The 19,439-nt window shown below is 41.5% G+C and overlaps 1 protein-coding gene across 5 annotated transcripts in view; it reads left to right on the top strand.

Annotated features, from left to right (window-relative positions):
- Window positions 1-19,053, top strand: part of HTR1E (5-hydroxytryptamine receptor 1E) — a 36,900-nt gene extending 17,847 nt beyond the window's left edge. For all 5 annotated transcript variants that reach the window (XM_032684341.1, XM_032684338.1, XM_032684340.1 and 2 more), the window contains one exon: window positions 15,538-19,053. In XM_032684341.1, the coding sequence (XP_032540232.1) occupies window positions 15,700-16,794 (1,095 nt within the window). In that variant the 5' untranslated portion in view covers window positions 15,538-15,699 and the 3' untranslated portion in view covers window positions 16,795-19,053. The remainder of the gene's footprint in view (window positions 1-15,537) is intronic.
- The last annotated feature ends 386 nt before the right edge of the window (window positions 19,054-19,439 follow it).

Genomic DNA, 19,439 nt, shown 5'->3' with positions numbered 1-19,439 from the left:
GGCAGACGTGGATTTTCTGTTTAAACTAGAATAAGTTGAGATGATGGTTCCCTCATATATTTTCTTGTAATATATGTGACAATTGTTTTAATCATAGAGTTATGTAAGTTGGCCTCCAGAAGTCATCTAGTCCAGCCTCCCTCTCCAAAAGTAAAAAATACAGGTTAGTCACCTGCAAGTGTATTGTGCCACATAAGGAATCATATTAAATGATTTTTTCAGGAGATTTAAGGTGTGTTGTAAAAGAAAGCAGCTGAGATATTACCTATCTCCCTGTTGCATGGGAGTGTTGATCTACTGCAGGCTCAGAAGGCTCTGCAGCAGAATCTGGACAGGCTGGATCAATGGACCAAGGCCAATTGTACAAGGTTGGACAAAACCAAGTGCCCAGTCCTGCATTTCAGCCACAACAACCCCTTGCAGCATTATAGGCTGGGGGAAAAGTGCTTGGAAACTGGCCCATTGGAAAAGGACCTGGAGGTGCTGGTTGAACATGAGCCAGCAGTGTGCCCAGGTGGCCAAGAAGGCCAATGGCATCCTGGTTTGGATCAGCAATAGTGTGGCCAGCAGGACCAGGGCAGTGATTGTCCCCCTGTACTCCTGGTAAGGCCACATCTCGAGTGCTGTGTCCAGTTCTAGACATCTCAATTTAGGAGGGACATGGAGGTGCTGGAGCTGGTCCAGAGAAGGGCAAAGATGCTGATAAAGGATCTGGAGGGTAAGTCCTACAAGGAGCAGCTGAGGGAGCTTTGGTTGTTTACTCTGGAGAAAAGGAGGCTCGGGGTGACCTTATCACTCTCTACAACTACCTGAAAGGAGGTTGTAGTGAGGTGGGGATCAGCCTCTTCTCCAAGGCAACTAGTGACAGGACAAGAAGAAATGGCCTCAAGTGGTGCCAGAGGAGTTTCAGGCTGGACGTTAGGTGGAATTTCTTCACAGAAAGGGTTGTGAAGCATTGGAATGGGCTGCCCAGGAAGGTGGTGGAGTCAATCATCTCTGCGAGTGTTTAAGGAAAGACTGGACAGGGTACTTAGTGACATGGTCTAGTAGACAGGATGGTGTCTGGTCAAAAGTTGGACTTGATGATCGCAGAGGTCTTTTCCAACCTAATTGATTCTGTGGTTCACTGCCACCAAGGTTGCTGCAGCTGGAGACAATGGGGTATGGCCAATACATAGCAATGAGAGTCTGCCTCTGACCCTCCATCTCCTTTCTCAGTGTGTTCAGGTGCTGGAACAAGCTCGCAGCAGAAGGTGGCTGTGCCTTGAACCCACTGGGGAAGTCCTCAGCAGGACAGGACAAACTCGATGCCCCGAACTTTGGGGCAGGTGTGCTGATAGGATGTTTCAGCAGGGGCAGAGCACTCCTGTGAAGGCCAGTCAGGATTTTGCATTCCATCAGATCTATTTTGTTTTGGTGATTTCTGAACTCTAAATTCCTCATCGTAAGCGGTGCCATGTAAGTCCAGAAATAAACTCATGTAGCGGTGACACAGAATCACAGCAGCTCCTTTTCTTACCCCAAGTTCTACTGTGTTACATTGGTATAATGTCCTAGAGACTCCACTGTGTGAAGGAAGAATATTTACCTTGCACAAGGTTTGACTGAGGAAAATTTACTCAGTCTAGTAGGGTCTTTCTGGACCATCCTGTTCAGAAATTAACTCTCCATCCAATTAATGTCTCACACAGGTTGGTATATGTTTGCTTTGGAGACAGAGAAGAAATGTTGCCTGGTGAGCAATGTTCACATTTAATGAAGCAGGAGGGGTGTCAAGCCTGGCAGCTTGTCCAAAAAGGATTAGTATTATTGTCTGTTGCTGTCCATCATCTCTCACTGCAAGCAATACTGGGCTGCATATCAGCTGTAAAGCTGACAGCATCTAGAAAGTGAGACAGCAAGTCTTCCCATGTGGGATGAGGAAGCCTTAAATGCCATATAAGCGTTGTTCTAGCCCTTACTGGAGTGAACAGGGGTCATGCAATGTCAGCTCCTTTCTTTTTGTCACCTCAGGGGCAGGTGAGTTAGCACGGTCGTGATGTTCATGGTTAGAATTCAAAATCTCAAACTAATGAGGGTCTTCAGGTCCTTGGACTTTCAGTAAATATTTAGGGAATAACATGCTGGTTGTACAATTACATACTAGTTTTGTATGTACAAAACATACATAATACACATATTTTTAGTCCCTGTATGAGTTAGAGAATGTATGCTCTTTTAATTTTATAGAACTGATAAATTGTAAAGCATTTTGCTTTGCTGTATTCACCCTTGATCCCACAGTAAGTTCTACCCAAGCCTGTATCTACACAAGCTTCCTGAAGCAGATGTCTGATAAAGCAAAAGAGACAGACACTCTCCATCTTCTACGCCTTCACCTTTCCCTTCATTTGTGTGTCAGAGTAAATCAAGGCTTTGCTTGTGCTGCTGATTAAAGTACTCTGGTTTAATCCAGAAATTAATATTGTTCTTAGTGAGAAAAATACATTTGAAATGCACACGGTAGGTGTCTAATGTATTATACCCTTAAAATCAGTCTTCTACCACTGAGACAGGCACCTGGGGGGAGCATTGAGGGAGGATTCTGGTTAATTTTTTTTTTTCCATGACCCTTTCCTTGTTAGCATGATACTAATATCTCTTAATTGCTGTGAGTATTAACTGCTGCAGCAAAATACAATCCAGGGCAAGACACGTTCACATAAGCATTTTTCTCATTAATAAAAGGCTATGTGAATAGGATGTTATTAGCATGAACCACAGTCTTCTGTATTCAGTATAACCAATTTACTACAAGGGGAAAATAGAAATTTAGTATATGTAGTTTATAGCTGAAAAACATATGACTTCCAGTGGCATTCTGCTGAGAATTAGAGCCAAATACTGTCCTTTTTCTTTCTGCATCATACACACCAACTCCTGTACTCTTCTTCCAACGGAGTTTGATTCATCATGTTTTATTACACCTTGTAAAGGACAAGTCAATCATTATAGTGGGGGAAATTTTGTAATTACTCTATATTTATGTTGTATTTATGGGTTAATTATATTATGCTTTTGGGTTTTGACAGGTAATTATCACTAATTCATATAATGACATGCCTTAAATGGTTGATATTCAATTATTTTCATAATGATTTTTTGCTTACTCTGTATTTACATGGTGCTCCAGACAAGTAGTTACAGTGCCAGTTGTGTGATCTTAGTCGCAACTAAAAGTCTCCAAAAGCAGAGCTATGGTTTAGTTGTTCCAGGCAGTGGACAAAATTAAATATTTTAGCTTGGTTGTGTGTATAGTAAGGATTTCAGGGGAAAAGTATGTCTTCATATGGAAGCTACAGCTAGAAGTAGTTATCACTAAGACCCTGAATAATGTAACTGAGGTATCACAACAGTGCTGTATTTATATGGGTAACCAAAAAGTCATTTGTATGTGCTGTCAGCTCAGTGAGTGTCTGGTATTGATCTAATGGTTCCCATGGCTTCCACTACCAACAGCAAAGTTCTGGAAATGAAAGCAGTAAGTCTCTTTTTCATGTGTTTTTTCAAGAGCCATTGACCAGGATTAGCTTGAGAATTTTGTTCAAACTGTGGCCTAGGGCCCAAGTTTAGCTAGAGCTTGCCTTAAGACTGAGATGGTAGCATGAGTTCAATTCAAATACAAACTCACATTACCATAAATGTACTACAGCAACTTTGGACCCTCTTTCCACATGGCAAACTGAAGGTGAATCAGGCCACCATGAAGGTCAGAGCTCAGCCAGTCTAATATCTGAATGCCTCTTCATCAGCAGGATTTGCACTCAGAACTTGTGCAAGAAGTGTTTTCTCACACTAACCAGGAGTCTGTCCTTGACCTTTAGGCTGCTGTACACCACGTGGGCTGCCAGTACTTCATTTCTCCTGCATTTGCAACAAGCACACTGGCCAGATGGAAATCCCACGCTCGCAGTCCCAGGCAGCAGGCTCATGCCACCAGCCCAGTGCTTCTCACCAATATGAGACATTTTTTTACATGATTAAGGACCCACAGCACCTTCTGCTACAATAAAACAGTCACAAAAAATTTTCCTTTCAAACCAAGTCTAGAGCCATTGTGAGTCATCTGCTGTATTTTACCAGCAAGAAGTCGGGTGTATATTCACTAAGGCTTAATCTGAAACCTTTTTGCTCACAGTAGAAGTATTTCCATCGATTTCAAAGGATCTCATATCAAGCTTCAAGGCCTACTAAGTTTTAGCCTGTCAAATTTGCTCATTTGAGGCCTTTATGAATTGCAGAGCAGTTATGTACAGAACCAAGTCATGTGGAGATTAAATAAACCCCATTCACACTAGTCTCCTGATATGTAATAGCAGCAAGAAACAAATACCGACTGGAAAAAGAATGCATGTACAGTGACATTTAGTTTGTATAAAGTGATAGTCTCCATATAAATGCAAATAGCACCATTTCCCCAGAGCTGAATGTATGATATTCATCGGTAAATATTTGTGTGTCTTTGACATGTCTCTAAGCAGCAAGATGAGAAATTGAGATGGAAAATGCAGTCACAGGTGAGAATTCAGCACAGAATTTTTTTGCAGTTTTTCTCTCAATGCATTTGGGAGACCTTGAAAGGCAGATGCTTCCTTTTCTAGTTAGTGGTTTAAATGCAAAGTAACAAAACTATAACAGACTATGATGTATTAGGTTTCTGCCAGTAGTTTCCTGACCCTGTCACTCATGCTGTGCTATGTGGCTGGGCTCCAAGCCTGAGAAACTCCTCAGAAAGAAAAACGAAAGCAGCTAATTAGTTTAGAAGTCTCATACCTATATTCAGAAAGGATTTATGCACCCAGGAGCTAATGTTTCACCATCTTTATACAAGAGTAGGGATTTTATAGGCCAGAGTTTCAGGGACTTAAGGGACCTAAGCATCTTTAATAATGCAGCACCTGTACATACAGAGGCTTTTTCCTCTGCATGAGGAACAACAGCACAGTTGATCAATATGAAGAATGAGTGCTCAGGCTCTTCAATTAGGAAAGAGAAGATTGAGGGTCAAACTGATGAAAACAGAGGCCTTTAAAACCACAGGTGACACAGGAAAGGTGGGTAGGTAATAACTGTTCAACACAGGGAACGAGTCTTCCCTACAAGGCGCACTTTTAGAAACATTTAGATTTCCTTTAAGCCATAAAACGGTGAAGATGAGGTAGGATTTCAGGCATGTGCTTAGAGATAATAAGCCCAGTTCATCTGCAGGCTACAGCGCTGTTGAATTTCTAGAGCCAGCTCTGCATTCGGGCATCAGGAGCTGCAGGACAAGTCAATCTCATTGTCTTTACACGGTCTCGCACCCACAAACTGCATTTTTCTCCTCTGAGGTGTTAATAAGTGAGGAACTGGACTGTGCCTCCCGCAGGGCCTGTGTGCAGTATGTGAAGTGTTAGGCTTGCAAACTGTGTCTAGTTATATTAGATGTAGTCCACTTCAGAGGAATTTAAGATCTTCCAGTGAAGTAGGTGCTTTAAGAGTTAGCAAATGAAACAGATTTCTTTCTAATGAACAGTTCTTTGTTTGAAACAATTTTACAGGTCCTGCATGATTTCTGTTCTAAAAGACCATGGGAGGAGAATCACAAGGCAGTTTTGTTTCTAGTTACAAAACAAACAAAACATTATTATTTCAAAGGATACTAACCTTCAAAGTAGCTCATGTTATTTAAAAAATCACCATTTCTGGAGCTCTATGGATAGTTCTTCCATTCTCCATGTAACTGGAACCTAAGGAAGTCTAGAATTTTTTTTAAAAAGAGTAAACATTAGTCAAAATGAGTTCGAATAATGGATTTTCTTTTTGTAAGTCCATTCAAAAGGGGAAACATAGATTTCTTACTTGAGAAATTAAACTTAGTGACCAAGGGGACACTGAAACATTTTGTTGCTGGATCTAGATTTTAAAGTAAGAGGTTTTATTTTTTTTCAGAAGATTTTTTTTCAGAAGAGAGCAAACTCCTCTCTTTCCAAGTCCTCCAGCACTTTGTTGTGTGCTTCTCTATTTCCTTCAAACCCTAAGATTGTGTATACGCTATTCCCACCTAAGAAACAAGGGATCTCTTCAGCGCCAGCCTTCCATTGTTGTGACAGCATGGCCTCTAGAGTTATTTACTGTCATTCTGGTTTAGCTTTAAGACGAATGTGACTCTAGTTTATTTTGCTTTGGGAAAATATTTCTTGGACTTGTTATGGATGGATCTGCGTCTTGGCTGCTGCCTGGCAGACTGAGTGATGTGGCTGCCAGAAGAACTGTAGGTTTTGGGGATGGACTTGCCTGCTCATTCATACGTTGTGTGCCTTCATTTTACGGTTAAACCTTACTGACCAGCTTCATCAACAGCTGCCCCTGGACCACCCATCAGTGAAGCATCATCCCAGGTGTTGCTCTTGTAAGGAGGGCTGTAAGTGCTGAAAATGGCACACTTCTCTGCCCTTCCCTCTTAAAAATTATAAGGAGCGATCTTGCAGCTTACCTGCTGATGTCTGATAGGGTATCTCATTATCCAAGCTGTCCTCCCACCTGTATTTTACCTGATTGCAGGCCTTAGTCATACAGTCAATGAATAAATAGTCTGAATGAAGGTTGAGCTGTAGGAGGAAGGATTATGAAGGGCCCCAGGACCCACCAATACTCAGCATCAGCTCTCTTTTGTTTTGTGCCTGTGTTCATGCCTTGCTGAACCATTCAGTAAGACAAAAGGGAAGTGCAGAGCAAAACACCCAAGCCAAAAGAAGCAGTGGGTATTGCAGCAGCACAAAACCCAGGGCAAATGTCTTCTCTTGGGATAATCACATGTTCCATAGCAAGAGATTTGAGTCTGTCACCAGGTCTTTGAAATTTTTATGGTTCTGTTATGGAAAACATCCATAGCAGGGATCACTGCCATAGTCAATTTTATAAAACAATATAGGTTAAAAAAAATTTAAAAGCTTTAAAAATTTAGATAAAAACAGAGGAGAGGGAATGTTGGTAACCCGGCATCTTGTAAAGATGCTTGTACAAAGACAGAACCAAAAACACAAAGAAAAGGTCTTCTTTAGTAGTGAAAAACATTTAGAAATATGAAGTTCAAGGAAGACAGTCTTAACCACAGGTTTTCTAAAAAAAAAAAAAATTAATCAGACAATAATGTCTGTATGTCAGAATGACAGTTAAGCATGAAGGTTGCAAGGGTCAGTAACACTTGCAGACTGTATTTTTCTTTCAAGATGAGAGGTTAAGTGTGTAGGTTACATGTCTCCCGGGTCTGGCTGTCTATAAATTAGGAAATCCAGGGCTCAAGAGCACCATTGCACTAAGACAAGGTCTGCTGACAAGCACAACTCTGGAGCAGCTACATGCTGCTGTGGGGCAATCAAACAAGCTCTGTTAGCATACATGTCATGCACGTATCAGGGGAGAGCACTTCAGCTGACTTGAATCAGGTCAACTTAAGTCACCTCATGTAGCAGTGACTGGGAACTCCAGGGTCGAGAATCTACCATTTCTCGGCTGGATGAATTAACCCATTCAGCACTCCATGCTAACGTAACATAATGTTTCTGGTACCCAAGCCAGCTCATTTCAGCACTTATACAAATGCAGTCTGCAAAACAAATAGAGACAAATCAAAACATCTTTTCTGCACTGTCAGGCACAGATTTATAGTTAAAGAAGGCTTCTATCTCCATAAAGCACCTCTGTAGAAAGAAGAGGCACAGGAAGAAGGTCTTCTTGCAACAACTTGATGGGAAAGGCAGCACTTACATGTTTTGACAGTGTAGAGTTGTACTACAAATTCTACCCCAAAATATCCAGCAAGATCCAGCTACCCATGTCTCTTGGCTCCATGGTATGGTAAAATACAGCTTCTGGTGGTGTCCATAGGTTAAACATCTCAGGATTTAAAGTACGGCATGAAAAGGGTAAAGTGAAGTGAACTGCAAGGAATGAGCTGAACTTCACCTGGGTATTTTGTGTAGTATAAAACAAAACAGACTTTTTAAATGTACAGTGCTAAGGGTCTAAAGTGTTATGAGAAGTGATAATGAGTTTTATTTTTTATGAGTTTATTTTTTCATTTGATTGTCTCTTTAAAGCAAATTATTATAAACTTAGAGTATTATATATTACAAATTATTACAATTAGAGTATGCAGCTACTGTAGGTTTTTTGTTAGAAATCTGTATATTTTACCACTACAGTGAATTTTATTTATGGCTGACTTAAAACAGGACTAAATCTGCATTGAGTCCTAGTTTGTATCAGATTGCAGCTCAGCAGCATCTTAGGAGCTTTCGCTGCCTAAAATGATTTACTAATTTTTATATTGAAGTAGATAAAAGTGAGTAATCATCTGTGAAAGATAATTATGCCACTGCTTGTGGGAGGGAACATGGTTTGAAGATCATCACTAATTATTGTTTCTCATTTGCATGTGCCAAGATATGCACCAGAAAAGCTTACTTCCATCGTGGATGGATTTCTTTAAAAAAAAATGCTTTGCAAAACTGCCAGCTTGTGGTCTTTCATTGACTCAGATCAGATTGCACCAGGGTTTTTGGGAGGCAGCACCTCCCCTTTCCCACCAATTTTCTCTCAGGCTTCTAACTTGGGAAGGGAATCCTCTGGGCTGGCAGTGTCCACTGGGAAGGAAGGTTAAGCCTCCCTGACAAGCAAGGAGAGATCCACCTTATGATGTTGAGAGAGTTAAAACATCATGGTCACTCTGGCATTTGTCCTGGGCCCTTCAGCAAAAGAGATGGAGAGCAATAGAAGATCAGATCCAGGGGCAGAAATAACAGTGCCTAAGCACCGTTTCACAGCTTGTCATTTTAGCAACCCCACAGACAGCATTTAGTTTTCAATGGAAAATAAGCAGAGCCATGAGGATTACTGCACACACACACACACAGCTGGCCTGCAGGAGCACTTAGTTTTGCTCTTGCACAGGCAAGAGGACATGGACTTACCTCATTGCCCTGAGGAGGTGATGGGTAGCTACCAAAGCCATCAGGCCTGGTGGAGGCATCGAAGCAACACCACCAGGGTGCTGCATCCTTCTCTCCCGTGGGTCCCTATGCCAGCCAGCATGGGGAAAAGCCCCTGTCCCCCCAGACCTCCCAACCATGATCTCGAGTTTGACTCATGTGCTCTGGTCTGGACAACAGATTGAGTTATTGCCCTGATTTTGGCTGTGGGTGAGCAACACTTACTCCCTTTTTGACTTGTTACCCTTCTTCCACTTTTCATCCTTCTTTTCACCAGCCTTGACCCTCCCTTTCTCCATCTCAGCCTCCTCCCAGATAGACAACCCTGATCAAATTACCTTCTCCCTATCAGTCCTGGTTGTCATAAATCTGGAATTTATGACACAGCTAATGTAAGCAAGCTCAGTTTTACAGATGATGAAGAAATGAGGCTGGACACACCATGTTTCAGTTTTCAGAATTCTCCACAGAGCTCTCTCTGAGTTTCCCCTTTATTAGGGTTCTTTGCTAAACAGCACCTGGTGTTGTCATTTAGTTAACTAGAATTCCCAGGACTTTTTGCAAACTCAGTGTTTTGATTCACACACTCCTTCTCAGCTCCAAGGCCGAAACACTCCCTTTTGATTCTAATTCACCGAATGCAGGTGCTGCTGGCTTAACTTACTCCCACAAGTTTTATATACAATTATTGTTGCAGCAGCTAAGGTGCTGTGGGTCTGGTGAGGCTGTGCTCCCAAAATGTCCCCAGTGCTCCCCTCTACTTTTCTGTGAATCTCGACCACTTCCCATATAACTCCATCTCAACCACCTGCAAACCCCAGTCATTCCTACATAAATTGTAGCCACCTAAGACTACTGCCATAACATGACTTCTGCAGCAGCACTGAGATCCTCAGAAACCCAAAGCAACACCAGCATGCCAGAGTACAGTACAAAGTATTTGGAAACTTATAATCTTCAGTTAAACTCAGCTCTATCATTTGACTACCAAGAAACCATGAAGTCCAAGAAGATTTGTTGACTTTACGAAAGCAGGATGATCTAAAAAATTGCAAGATCTTGCAAAATAAATTTGACGTGAAGGCCTGAATTTCAGGCTTTGTATATGAACTTGGAAGAGACAACCTCTTTGAGATAATAAGGAAGAGCATCGGAAGTTTAGCATCTTTCCATAGTTTGAAATATTAGCATTATCATAAATGTGCTAAGTTATATTTTCCATAAACTGTCTCACAAATCATGCCGCAGATTCTTGTCCTTCACAGCTACAGTTGTAGAAATATTGAAAGTGTAAAGCTTTCAGACCAATTCAGACTTTAACAAAGTCAAATTGGTTTATTACTGTCAAGGGGACAAAGATGTAGCAATTGTATAGTGCCATAATTGTTTAGAGGAAATGTAGAACTGTGGATGTAAAGGAACTAACCTGTGCTGCACACACACGTGCAGTGCCAGTTCCACTTGTTCTCTGCAAGTAATGTTATTCCATGTCTTATGAAATGGTGAAAAATTCAGTAGCCGAGGAGTGGGAGTCAGTGTGTCCAGCAGAAATTCAGATTATGCTGCTACACCATGGTCCTCTGTGGAAAAGTGGGAGATAGTTTTTGGCAGGAGCAGACACGGACATTGCCATCTCGCAGCTTAAAATTGTCCAGTTGCTTTTAAGGGACAATTAATCAACCTCTTTCCCCTTTTTTCCTCCTAGACAGCACTCAACGCCATTAACAATAATCATCTAATATGAAACCTGATTGATTGATTCCCATTTGGAGTAACCCAGATGAGTTTCTCTCACCAAATGCAGGAAATTAATCTGTGTGTGTAAAATCCTCTCTGTAGGAAATGACTGACAGCCTAAAGGAATACAGCTGCAAAACATAAACATGGCAATGCTTTTCATGAGAGTACTTTAAATAACTGTTGTTAATGTCCCTTCCAAGATGTCATTTAGAAAACCACAATCAATTACTATAGTGATAGCAATACTATATATAGCAATTCTACACAAGTGATAGAAATGCTGGAAACCAGCTATTCTTGACTAGAGATGGTAAGATTCTCCTTGTTAACACATGTGGTATGACCACAAACACACCTGCATTTTTAAAGATTAATGATAAGTAGCATTTCAATCCTGCCCTGTATTAATAAGCAAGGTCAGTCGTTGACATCTCCTGGTAAATCACTTCCCATTTTAAAACCCCATCTCTTTTCTGGGCCAAAATACTCCACATAGGTACCAACTGACTCAAAAGTAGAGAGATAACAGTTGGACAAGCAAGGACAATGAGGGAAAGGCTGGGACACAGGCACTGTGGGAGACTTGACACGAGCCCTGACCGAGCTCCTAGAAGTAGTGGGTGAGTTGGCAGCAGCAGGTCAAGGGAGCTTGAGGCTGCTCCAGCACAGGAGGTGAGCTGGGAGGTGAACAGCCAGGGCTGTGGGACCCTGTGCATTCTGTAAGGCAGGAGCTGGAATCAGATCATATAGAAATAAGGATGGCCTGGAAAGAGGAGCAGCCAGGGTGGAAGAGCAGGTGAAAGGAGCCACAAAGCCTACAGTCAACTAATTATAACTGACTAGTTATAATACCGGTGTGTATCCTCATGAAGTGGGTAAGGGATGACAAGAGGCACATATTTAAGCTGTAGAAGAAACCTTCATCCCTTAAAAACTGAAATGACTTTTCAGCATTTAAATATACTTTCTTAATATTGGCTTAAGACCATTCTCGTATGTAGTGTTTATGTTGTTTGAATTGCTAAGGGCTCATTTCCTATAAGGAGCTTGGGAATTAAAACTGAATTAATTCCCCAGTGACGGGTTTTGACCATAAACCGATGGTCTTGCCTGATCTGAGGTACCTGTAGACTGGTGTTCTGCAACGGTGATGTTTTGTTTATATTTTTCCCTGTCTTCAATTATTGCAGTGATTTTCCAAAGAAAAAAAATGCTGGCTCCACTGAGCAGTGTGAAGATTTAAACAACCAAACTCCCCCATTTCATCAGCAGTATCCTTTGTCCTAAAGGAAACCTGGTGCTTGGTCTGATTAAGTTTGTTTAAGGACAGGTTAATTAAGCAAAGAAAGAATTTACTTTTCAGAGTATCCTTGTGGTACAGAGAACAGGTAGAGCTTAGAAAGGATTTCCCTTGAGATGCGTCAGTGGGAAAGGCTATCCTGGGGGAGAACCACAGCAATTCAGCTCCTACTGGATTAAAGATGCATATAGACAGTGCTCAGCAGAGAAAATGGTGGGGAACACACAGCATGGGGAGATGTGCCAGGACCATGAAACTTCAGAGCCCCTAGAGAAGTGAAGGACAGCAAAAAGAAATGCTGCTTACATCAAGAAGCATCACGAGCTCTCCAGTGGGTGGACTGGCTCAGTAAGTGGTTGTGGAAGGCATGAGAATCCCATGATGTCTTCAGCTGTCTTTGGACCAGTGTGCTTGTGGATAGGTTACACTCGTTAAGTGATAATGCTGAGGAAAGTTTATTAATTACAATTGCTTCTAGTCTGTTCTCCAGGAGTTCAGGGAGGTAGAGAAAACCCTTATCCTCTGGTCAAAGCATCAGACATAGTAAAGGTGCAAACTAAGGAAATCAGGATCTGGCTTGACAGAGAAGACTCCCATGAACAATTTATGAAAATGTTAGAGCTGAAGTTTTGACTTTAGGCCTAAACAGTCAAATTGCCATTTCCAGTCCTGTAGACTGATGGATGGATTTCCATCTGACTTCTCCAGTCAATTTTTAATAAGCAGGCTTGATATTTTCTCCAAAGCTATTCGTATTTTAAAGCAGTTTAAAGCAGTTTCTTAAGTGTGGATTCTGCCTTGGGGGAAGGTGGTTCTGCTGTTCCTTGGGCAGAATTTAAAACTCACATTTTGCTAATCCAGAGTCTATAACAATACAAATCAGCTTTCCTAGAGCCTATCCAAATAGCAGTTTTTTCTAAAGTTTCTATTTTTGATTCTTCCTCATTCAGCTCATTCTGAAGATGGCACTCCAATTTCTGAATAAGAGCATATGTACACAGAGCTAAGCAGTTGACTAGCTTTAAATTCATAATTTCTCATTCAATTTCTTAATTCCTTATTAGCTTCCACGTGCAAACTCTCTCTCAGAGCCTAATCCAAGTCCCACTGGTGTCAGTGAGAATGGGTTTTACCTTTCAAATTTAGCCATCTAAAAGTCTGGCGTGTATTCTAAATGCAACTGTGGAGGAGCCACTTGTAGTCAAAATAGAGACAATCAGCATTTCCAGGACATGATTCATAACATCTGCCCTAAAGACTTGTCGTGAGAGGGGACAAGTGTATTTCTGGCAGCCGCTATCTTATCCCCCTGCCTGTTGAGGGAGCCTGTACAACCAGTGTAGGAGCCTCCTTACTCTTTGATAAAAGGAGCCAGGTGATGCTTAAAGGAGCTGAGGAAAAAAAACCTCCAAAGCAATTTAATTAGAGGTGAGATAAGAAAAGGATTTAATTCGTGCCTCCAGGGCATGGGGTTACAAGATGCACACGTGGCCTGTGCCTCAGGTGCTTACAATTTATAACACTGTTTGTCCAAGCTGAGGTTTTCCCACCCTCTGCCTTTTGCCCCGGTCCACCCCCAGTCCACACCTGGGTAATTGAGGCTGGGGTCTTTTTGGGACCACCTACTTTGTCCCCCTAGTCTTCCTCGGAGCACAAAGGGCACACATTCACCCAGTTCTTGGCTGTATCTTGCGGTTTAGGCCAGAGTACAAGTGTTCTCTAAACAGAATAGGCCTACCTTGACAAGAGACTAAACATTTCTAATGGAATTCAGGGGATATTTTATATGGGGAGCATGGAATGGGGTAATAGGGTTACATCATGGCTGGGCTTCGTGAACGAAGATTTGGGAAGGGCTCTACCCATGTTTGTTGCAAGCGTGCTGGTGGCTAAAAAGGCCAATATGAGATAGGCACATCTGGTTGCAAAAGGCACAGCAGAAAGATTCCTTAGGTGGTATATTCTGCAAGGTACGATTCTTTCTGCGTTGTCTTTTCTCCTCAAGAGTGATCCTGCGTGCATTCTCAAAAGCATCAGCAGCGTTATAGATGGTGTGTCTCCAGGCCTCCTGATTGGAGGCCAGAGTAGACCAGTTATGTTGATCAATATGGCCAAGGCTGAGATGTTGTTTCAGGGAGTCCTTGTATCTTCTCTTTGGGGCTCCTCTCATGCGGCAGCTGGTGGCAAGTTCACCATAAAGCAGGATCTTAGGGAGGTGATGGTCCTTCATCCTGGAGACGTGCCCTGCCCAGTGCAGCTGTGTTCTCAGTAACATGGCCTCAGTACTTGTGATTGCTGCTTGTTCTAGAACAGGTGTATTGGTCACATAATCTGACCAGTGGATGTTTAGGATTGTGCTAAGGGTAAGGGAAAGGGTAAAGGAGTATATGCTGCTGTTTCTAAAATGTACTTCTGATATATAACTACTTATAAGACTTATAAAAATTAGAAATACCAAAAAACTAAAAGGACCTTAAGGCATCACAGAGGAAAGAATCTTTCTGTTTATTTTCATGGGAAAAGATTCAGACTTTCAGTTTTCTACATCCTTTCTGCAAGGTAAATTACAAATGAGTAAGCAAAGCCCCAGAGCATATCCCAAGTTGCATCTCATGGACTGCTGAATGGCTTCAATCAGCATTTGGGGTGTACGGAAAAGACATCTGAACTCCTGAAACAGCATTAAACGTTGGGGTTTTTTTAAATTATTATTCATACCTTACATCACAATGGGCTCCTTGACAGGGAGCACAGTTAGATAGAAATCTCAAAGCAATGGCAAAATCTTTTTGTCTGTCTTCTTTAAAGATGCTCACAGTGAGCTATGTGGAATGTCAGGAATAATTAGACAAAACTATATAAGCTCCTAGCAACACTGATGTGATGTGTAAAACTAAGCATTCTCCATAAAGTTTTAAACTTTGTTTGAAACCTGCATGATAAAGGTAACCTGAGAAATCTTTAAGCACAGTTTCAAATATATTAATACAGACATGGATATGAAAAAGCAGAATGGAAAACTGTGAAATGCCGGCATGCCTCTGCTGCTCTTTTTCAAAGGTGATACATAGAAGTAATTGATAACTCTCATACAGCATTTGAAATGAAAAGACAAATTTCCTCAGCTCTTCATCTGCTGGAATGTATTTTAACAAGCAGGAAAAGGACTAGCTCCTGGTATCAGTAATTCACAAAGATCACAGACATGTTTGTGAGAAGGGACCTCCCACTTTAAGTAAAATCTCCAAAACCAAAGAAGGAATAACCATTTCACATCAGCAGGAAATCTAGCCTGAAGTGCCCTTTGGAGAAGGAAAAAAGAGAACCATGAATGCAGAGAAAAGGGGGGAGAAAAGGCAAGAGAAAAGAAAAGAAGGAAAAACACACCAACATTTTATTTGAGATAGTAATATTAGAAATGTAGAACTCTGTACCAAAAGGTGGGATTATCCTCGATTGACTAATAGATGTGATTTTATCTTCTAGGAAAACTATGAACAGGAGGAAATCTGGAAGCTTTTTGCTGCTTAGTTGAATATGGGATTATAAAAAAAAATTGCACCTGGAACATCTCTCTAAATGGATGACTTCTGAACCTGCAACCCTTCATTACCTGAAGCAGCACCTTCTTGCATCCTGGAGGAGAAAATGAATTTCACAAATTGCACCACTGAAGCCAGTGGGGCTGCAAAGCCAAAAACAGTAACTGAAAAGATGCTTGTTACCCTGACCTTGACCACAATCACAACCTTGACTATGCTGCTGAATTCTGCTGTAATTGCAGCAATCTCCACAACCAAGAAGCTCCACCAGCCGGCAAATTATCTCATATGTTCACTAGCTGTGACAGATCTCCTTGTTGCTGTTCTCGTCATGCCCTTGAGCATCACTTACATAATGATAGATAAATGGACTTTGGGATACTTCATCTGTGAGATCTGGCTTAGCGTCGACATGACCTGTTGCACATGTTCAATCCTTCATCTGTGTGTCATTGCATTGGACAGGTACTGGGCAATCACAGACGCTATCGAATACGCCAGGAAAAGAACGGCAAAGAGGGCTGGGCTGATGATAGTCACCGTGTGGGCTATCTCCATTTTCATATCAATGCCCCCTTTGTTTTGGAGAAATCACCACAGCATCAATATTCCCAGCGAGTGTCGCATTCAGCACGATCATGTAATCTACACTATTTATTCCACATTTGGGGCATTTTACATACCCTTGACTTTGATCCTGATCCTGTACTATAGAATTTACCACGCTGCAAAGAGCCTTTACCAAAAGCGGGGTTCAAGCCGCCACCTCAGCAACAGAAGCACAGATAGCCAAAACTCTTTTGCCAGCTGCAAGCTCACACAGACATTCTGCGTCTCAGACTTTTCCACGTCTGACCCGACCACGGAGTTTGATAAAATCAACGCATCCGTGAGGATCCCACCTTTTGAGAATGACTTGGACCTGGCTGGCGACCGGCAGCAGATCTCCACGACACGGGAGCGAAAGGCTGCTCGCATTTTGGGGCTGATTTTAGGTGCTTTCATTTTGTCCTGGTTACCCTTTTTCATCAAGGAACTGCTTGTGGGCCTCCACATTTGCACTGTCTCTCCAGAAGTAGCGGACTTCTTGACCTGGCTTGGATATGTCAACTCCCTCATCAACCCTTTGCTGTACACGAGCTTCAATGAGGATTTCAAGCTGGCCTTTAGAAAGCTTATCAGGTGTCGGGAACATACATAAAAATACTGGGAGATGATGATGCTGACGTGACTCCTAGCCTTAAAATTGAGCAAAATAATTTGACTTTGTCACCATTTCCCTTGATAAAAGAGATTTTTGTGTTTGCCTATTTGCTTGACTTATCGTCAGCCTGTAATTCATTATGCTGGTTTTTTTAATCTCTAGTGCTATTCATGGTAAAGGGTTTGAAATAAATTTATTCTACAAGGGAAAAGATTTTTTATAAATGAAACAACAAAAGAGATATTATTACCATTAGATACTGATGTTTAAGACATTTTTGTAATCAATGATTCAAGAAGCAAACGACGATATTCACTTTTATACTTTTTCCATTTAAGAATCAAACATCTAAATTGTCATGCACTGTATAAACTGAACCCCATAAATACATATTCAAAAATTAATAAACACTTCATGGTCATGACAGCTAAACAACAAATCTTTACTTTAAATGGCATTCTGTAACAGCCACTTAGAAGGAAAATTACCACCATTTCCACTTTGGACTGAAGCAGAATAAATTATTCTTCAGTGTATTCTTCAGGAATACACTCCCAAAACAGAAAGCAAAGTTCAGTTCATTGCATCTGAAAATTAATCTCATTTTTTATTCCAAAGCAATTATTTAGGTGACTTTCTTCATAGAATATTCCAGATTTATCTTTAAAGAATTGGGCAGACACCTATGCAGTTTGTTTGGGAATTGAGAGGATGCAGCTAGCAAGTGTCACACTTGTGAAACTAATGGCACATCTGACACGTTTAATACCACTAACCTTATTTCTTCAGGCCTTGTATTTTGGTCTGGAGTGATATTATTCACTTGTGCCACACTTCACCTGGGCCTTGTAGTGAACAACCCCATGTATTGATTGATCTTACCCCACTGATTTAAACAACTGGAAATCTTTTCTAGCTAACATTAATACCTAAAAAGAGGGAAAAATTAATCTCAGTCACTGAAAATGTTTTTTAGTGAGGAAGCACAGAGATCCCGTATGGTTTTTCCTTTTTGCAGCTTGTTGGAGGTGGAAACTGTTGATTGAAACCGGGGAAGTGTGTTCTTATCCTGCCTATCTATAAAGCTTCCAAAGCAGCTCCCCAGAGTACCTATGCTGTTAAGGAAAAAAAAGTAGCTGGGAATTAAAATAAAATGTAGTATTGTTAAGAAGTGCTGCAGAGTAATTTTATTTTTCTTTCAGCAAGCTCAATGGAAATGATTATCAAAGAAAAGGATTGGGCATAATTTCCTGAAACAAGGTGAATATGACAGGGAAAACAGGACATACGAGCAGTTGTGGCTAGAAGAGAGTAGGTTTTGGTGTCTCTTGGGTCATTTCCTGCTCTTCTACAAGGGTGCCTAGGTGCAATAATGGTCAGAAAGGGAAGAGTAAATGTGCAAGACTGCCCCAGCAGACAGTCTGAGCCACCCCAAGGCACTCAGCTAAGATGAGGCAGAAGCTATACCCCAGCCAGCTTCCTTGGGCTGTCACTGGGGCTAAGGTTCAGCCGTGGGCTGCACAAGGATCTTTGACAGAAGAAAGGAAGAGGTGGGAGTGGCAATGCTGGTGAAAGGTGTTTCAGAGTGGAAAACCAACAAAATTAGATAAGCTGCCAGCTCTGACTGCTGCTCCTAAGGGCATAGCAGCACACAGGATAATTTAGGTTGGAAGAGATCTCTGGAAGCCAACTAGTCCTACCCCCCTACTAAAAACAAACCTCCAAGTGGCACCAAACCCACAGCTTGGCACTGCTGCTGCTATGTGGTGTGCAGTCATGTTTCTTGTGGAAAAGTAAGGGCTCAGTTAACTCTGCTGCCAAGACTGATGCTCATTTAAAGCGGTAAGTATGGCTGAAGGGCCAGAAATGGTGAACTTGACCTCCACAGCAGCTGTCCTAGGTAGGTAGAAGTGCTTCAGCAATATGTACAAAAGTTGTAAAATACAGGTGCTGCATCATCTTCATTTCTTCTATGTCTTCCTTTTAGTATCTGAACTCCACTATTACCACTCAAACTACCAATCAGGTTGAAGGCTGTAATCAATTTTAATATTTAGAGGTAATTAACAGGAAAAAACAGATGGATGGCTAATTTCCGTGCTTCCCTTGTAAATAAAGACTCACCATTCACTGCCAACTGACTACTGCTTTTCTAATTAAGTCATTAGCTAAACACAAAGCTGTATTTTCCAACAAATGCCACTAGACTAATGAAGATATATGTTTTGCCCATGCTCACAATCAAAGTAAAGAACAATATAGAGGATTGGTTACTTAAAACAGTTTAACTTGGTCAGAAATCACCTATCTTCTCATGAGAAAAAAAACTTTTGCTGGTCTGGCACCACTGGTTGACAACATTTTTTTTTCTTATGTTAAGTGTTTGCTGCTTTTACAGAAGGTTTGGAGACATTTCTTGACTTGTCCATGGCAACTCCCCTTCACACTTATCCTGGATCAGGCCCAGCCACACTATATTGTGCAATACAAGCTCTTCCCGGCAAGCTCTTAGTGATTTATCCAAGGTCTTCAGACTACATCCATTTTCCATAGCCTCTCTAAACCATCTTGCATCCTCAGAGCCTTATTCTCACTAATGGTCCCCTTGCAAAATTATCTTTCATTACAGGCCTGACTCCCTA

The sequence above is a fragment of the Chiroxiphia lanceolata genome, chromosome 3 (assembly GCF_009829145.1).
Source record: "Chiroxiphia lanceolata isolate bChiLan1 chromosome 3, bChiLan1.pri, whole genome shotgun sequence".
NCBI classification, from domain to species: Eukaryota; Metazoa; Chordata; class Aves; order Passeriformes; family Pipridae; genus Chiroxiphia; species Chiroxiphia lanceolata.
The sequence above is the reverse complement of the archived record's forward strand: the minus strand, read 5'-3'. Positions and strand labels throughout refer to the sequence as shown.